A 5,572-nucleotide genomic window follows, 5' to 3' on the forward strand; every position below is an offset into this window, starting at 1 on the left:
GAACTGCACTCGGTAACTAGTGAATTTACTAAGGACTTCTGTATGCTAAATTAGGACCATGGATATATGAAAATAAAGTGACAGATGTAGCATCACAGTCTCACAATTCCAAGGCATTCAAATTCCTAAGTATTCTATATTAATTCAAGTGCTGCTTGCTCTTTATCTTGAGGCAGATAGCCTATCGTGGCAGTTAAACTCAGTATTGGAGTAATACTGTCTTTCATCCTGAACTTTATCACTATTTAAGTTAAAATGGTGACTGTATATAAACAATAAATGATTGAGCTATAATTGAACATGTCTCTTTGTGTTTTATGAAGTAGAAATCGATGTTTCGACTGCCAGCAATCTGAACCTTGACATAGGCTTTTTAAAACAAGTATAGAGCAGGAAGTTATTTTCCAAAGTATAGGTTGATACACCTGTTTCACTCTCAGAGAGGAGGAAATAGGCTTGAAAATACATTGAAAGCAGAAGGCCAGAGTAGAGAAGGATGAAACAGGAGTGGTGAGAGAATATAGTATTCTATACATTTGAACAATGGTGAAGCAAAATAAGACTTAGACTAGTGGCAGATGAGCAACTTGACAGTTTGCACTGTGGGAAGTTCTTGCAAGGAGGAAAATAAGCTAATTTTAAGGCTGAAAATATTGGTGACTAAACTTAGTTCTTTACTGCCGGCTGTACTAGTTATTATATTTTATGTTCCACGGTATAAAATGGGGCATACAAGTGGCTAAAAGTAGTTGGAATTTCTAGTAAGTTTGTATAATAGATGACATGATAGCATTTCTACAAAACGATTAGCTTCAATTTCACTAAAGGGTTCTTTCTAGTAGAAAGTGTAAGCAAGTTTATCACTATAATATCTCTAAACACTAGGGGGGAAAAAAAGGAAGAACCCAACAAAACCCTTTAAAAAAAAAAAAAAAGGCTTGTAGGAACTGCGTGTCTTAAAAGCTGAAACTTCTTTTAAATGTTCAAAAGCTGTTTTTTCCTTACTGAAAACTTCAGTAATTGTGCATAGACTTGCCACTATTACTATCATCGACTCCTGGAACCAAGCCAGTAAAGGAGAAATATCTGGCAAATATTCTTAAGTTGTGAGAAACTGCAAACCAGTCTGTTGTTTTCTTTTTGAGGCTAATTTTAAAAGATCCTGCCGGTGCTGGTGACTGTGCTGAATACTGATTGGAAACGATTGCAGCTTGAAAATACCATCATGACTCTTTTTTTTGTTACGCAGCCTTTCTCTTTGGCCTGTCTCTCCAGATCTTAGTAACAGGAACTATGCCCTTGTAAATCTTGAATTAGGTTATAAATGCTATGAAGGCAATTTTGCAGAGGCTTAAACTACGTTTGACTCTGAGCTCTTATTGTTACTGAATTCATTTCTGATGTGAACCAAACTGGGGAAACAGAAATAATCATGAGTGGCAGTGTAAGTGAGGAGGACAGGTAAGCACATAGCCAGTGCTGCATGCTTACAAATTTTGGGGTTGAATCTTTGTGTGAGATTTCTTTAACTTTACTTGTGTCTGTGTAACCCTTCTGATGAGGACTGATGAGGTTTCAATAAATGATCTAGGGAGGGAGCCAGTTCTCCCCTGCTTGTATTAAAACTGTAAGGTGGGAGAAACCAAGCAGCAAGCTACATCTGAGAATTAGAGCTGTAGTGGAAGTTTGCCTCATACTCAGAATTTACTGTGTGATGCCTGCACATCCCCTTGTACTGCTTGTCCCCAGCACTATTGGGAAGAGTAGGGTGCAGTACCTTATTTGTGCATTAAATTAATTCTGCCTTTCAACTTGTAGAAAGCAGAAACTCTTTCCAAACGTTCTTCATTGTGTCTGTTGTTGTACCTTTTTCCTTCCTGACCTCTTTTAACTTTTCCCAGTTTTCTGGTTTACAAATCTGTGCATTCATCATGTAGCATCAGTTTATGTCATTTGAATCCTTACAAACCATCGTCTTAATTATTTAGTTGTCACTTGTTAAAACTAGCAAGTGTCCAGTGCTCTCCTGGGGTTTTTGGTAGTGGTTTAACTAAATCAGCTTGAAATTTATTTGTAAATTGGGTTTGTTTTTTTTAGTTCTTCCACATAGAGGCAAAGCAAAGAGTTTATTCCTAACTGAAATAAAAGGTTTATTAGCGTGTCCTTAACAAGATCATAGCTGTTGCAGTATAAATAACCTTTAGATAACTGTGATCTTTCTCAGGTGGTGAACTTGCTGATGGGCATCTTGTTGACAGTAGAAGTGACTCATCCAAATATAGTGCCAACTGTTGATATCCAGTATGAAGTCATCGGAAATTACTATGCTTCTGAGAGAATGGCTGGTAGGTGTATAACTCTGCTGTTTGATTAATAAAAATAAAGCATGCGGAATCATGGTGTATTTGCCTTACACTAGTGTGCAGTATATGCCATACAGCTCTTAAATACGATTGTCTTGTTTTCTGCATTTCTAATTATTCTGGGATTGTGGTCTTCTACAAGAGTAAAAAAACCTTGTGAAATAAAAAGTAATACTCCATGTACTACTCCTAAGCACCTTAAGTGATAAGATTTCTAAAGATTTCTTGGTCTTCTAATCCTTTGAGTATTGAAGTACGCGTGGAACATTTCTAATTCACTTTCTCCATAAACATTTACTATCTTTGCTGTGTAAGTAAAACAAAAAGCAGAAAACTATTTTTAAAGATTTTTTTTTTAATTTTTGGTGATCCTGATAGATTTAAGGAAAGAGCTTACAGCTGTTGTGTAGGAGTTTACTAAGAGGAAAACCATGCCATTTTTCTAAGAACAGTGGAAGAATTGGGATGCTAAGTACCTGAGTGAAACCAAAAGATTTATCTTTGCAGTTTGACGTGCAGAAGAAACAGAAGAGGAAGCATCATGAGCTGAATTAAACATAGTTCCACTCTGTTGTTAGAGATGAAGTATATGATGTGTACAAGTGTAATCAGTGTCAAACCTTTGTCTGTAATGACCAAGTTTCTTAACTGTAGTATGACATGTAAATTTGAGTGTATGCTTTGTTTTTTCTTGTTTTCAAATATGCAGAAATATGTTGTGTGGCACTTCTAATGTGTCTCACCTAAGTCTGCTGTATTACACTAAAATTTAGGGAGGGTCAGATGCAGTCTAGAGCAGAGATAAATAGTACAAAAGAAATCTGGATTTTGAGAGTTGGGGCTTACAGTCTTTGTATTAGTTATTCATGACTTCAGTTGAGGATCTCAGTTCTGACCTGTGACTGTAATGATTGTTATGACAATGACTAACTGCTTGTTAGTAATGAAATGAGAGCAGAAACAAGGACCACGTACTTATATGTTGGCTTTACGAAGTAAAATTACAGCAGATACCTATAAAATGTCGTATGTTTTGTAACAAATGTTGGTGCACTTGGTAGCTTTAAGCTTATATGACTGAGACATGCTTTTGAAGGTTCTTTCTCCACTCTTTAGTGTCAGATGGCTATCTCACACTTAAAGATTCTTGTTTCCCATGTTGGAATATGGGGCAGAAGGTTTTGCGTGCATGAAGACATGTATTACAGTTTTGATTGTGCATGTGGATATTTAGTAACAAATCCTCAGAAGAAAACCACGCTTGTGGGTTATTGGTGAGCACTTAAGGTTCTCTGATCCTTGCAATGCATTTCAGACATGGAAGGACCTCCTTCTTGATGCCATCTGTGTGTGTAGATATTATTATGTTGTACTGAATTGGATAAGTGCTTCTACAGTATATCTTTTTAGATTGGTTGCAGATTAGAAAGTTAGGATTCTCAGATCATCTGTTTCAAGCATGGGAACCACAGCAGTTTGGCTTCAGTATTGCTAAAAACATTAGCTTACCACATCTATAGACTGTCAAGCTGATTTCTTTCTCTGTGTTTAAAAATGTAAACTGCTTGCTGTAGGAGAACGAGTATAATCTAACTAGTGGAAAGCAGCTGTGCTTCTGTCATCAGTAACTGTGATGCACAAGGAGAATCTTTATCATTCAGTTTCCCTGAGTGTCCTGGATTCTGCTACCACTTGGCTTCTGTTCAACTGCCTTTTCTTGTAAATAATGGGATACCTTCCACCCAGTGATTTCCTGTTTTCCATAGTGTTACTGAAGGAGCGGTACTGCACCCACTGCCAATGACTGAATTACATAATCAAACCATTTTAAAGTGTAAAGGCTGATACTGTGCTAGCTTCACTTAAAATTCTTTCTAGTTGTAAAGTTAATCACCCACATACTTTTAGCACTGACATATAGTGCAAATCAGCATCGTTATGCTGCATTACTATCAAACTATGTCAGGCTTCTAATTGCTATGTCTGAGCTTTATTTGGGCCTTTTGATTAAGGCAGAGGGATTTTTCCAAACGCCTGCTGGTTTTCTTGATCCAGTTCTTTTTCCATTAGGAGAGGTCTGAGTTACTCAGTTGTGCTGCTGCACGGATGAAATGAGTGAGGACAGATCATAGTAATCGACAGAGCTTGTGTACCTGTCAGCTGCAGTGTGACGACTTCAGGAAATGACTGATGCTTATTGTTTTTCTTTTAATGCAGAAAATGCCTGCGTTCTATTTGCGATCTCCCTCCTTATGTTCACAATCAGTGCAATGATGGTGTATGGTGCAATCGCTGTAAGTATATTTGGAGTACGTGGTTTTAAACTTGCTACTTGATTTTTTTTTTTTTAACAAAATACATTACAGGCTGCTACTTTTTTTTTTTTCTTAGCATCGTGTAGGCTGGCTGATCCCATTTTTCTGTTACCAACTCTTTGACTTTGTGCTCAGTTGTCTGGTTGCCATCAGTTCTCTCACCTACTTGCCCAGAATCAAGGATTACCTGGATCAGTTGGTAAGTGTTTGTTCAGCTCAAGTTGGTATTTTACATTTGGAATTGAACTTTGGTTTAATTGGATAAGTGACTGGGCTATAGTCACCTCCCTGTGCATACATAGGGGATGCCTGCTGGGGTGGTTATGAGAATGAGAGCTTATCAAAGGTGGAAGGGCCAAAAGTGTCATTGCTCTCAAAAAGGAAAGCCAGGGAGAGTGAAGAAAGAATTGTGATGGGACTTGTTGGTTTAAACTGTCTCTGCTACATTTGCACTTGAAATAAAGATGTTCCTCATCCTTTAAGCAATCTGGTTCTGTGGCGGGTTTGCCACTGCAGGTGAAAAATGTGTTGACCCTTATTTGGTGGGGGAGGAGAAGAGTGTAGGTAAGGATTCGTATGATGTAGGGTTCTACAGCATTATGGGATGGAATCTGAGATTCTGAGGGTTCCTTTTTATGTTCTATATGGCTTTTCCCATTTTGCAACAATACCTTGTAAGGAAACTGTAAATGGAGATGTTGTTAATACTGCCCGTGTTTTTAACTGCAAGAAGACTTAATGGATAGAATACACTGTCAGTAACGGGGATCACGTGCTGTTTCTGGCTGGTGTTTAGATCTGTTCAAGCACATGTTAAAAAAACCCCAAACTTTTAAAACAGAGATAAGCAAAAAAAATAATTGGATCGGTGTTTGAGAGAAGCTTTGTTACAGT

General features: G+C 37.6%; 1 protein-coding gene across 1 annotated transcript in view; it reads left to right on the top strand.

Moving 5' to 3' along the window:
• The first annotated feature begins 2,230 nt into the window (after positions 1-2,230).
• LAPTM4A (lysosomal protein transmembrane 4 alpha) overlaps positions 2,231-5,572 on the top strand; it is a 6,785-nt gene continuing 3,443 nt past the window's right edge. Inside the window, exons 1-3 of the mRNA XM_009885319.1 lie at positions 2,231-2,345; positions 4,581-4,657; positions 4,755-4,877. Coding sequence (XP_009883621.1) covers positions 2,240-2,345; positions 4,581-4,657; positions 4,755-4,877 — 306 coding nt within the window. The 5' untranslated portion in view covers positions 2,231-2,239. The remainder of the gene's footprint in view (positions 2,346-4,580; positions 4,658-4,754; positions 4,878-5,572) is intronic.

Source organism: Charadrius vociferus, unplaced genomic scaffold (assembly GCF_000708025.1).
Source record: "Charadrius vociferus isolate BGI_N301 unplaced genomic scaffold, ASM70802v2 scaffold173, whole genome shotgun sequence".
In the NCBI taxonomy this organism is placed as follows: domain Eukaryota; kingdom Metazoa; phylum Chordata; class Aves; order Charadriiformes; family Charadriidae; genus Charadrius; species Charadrius vociferus.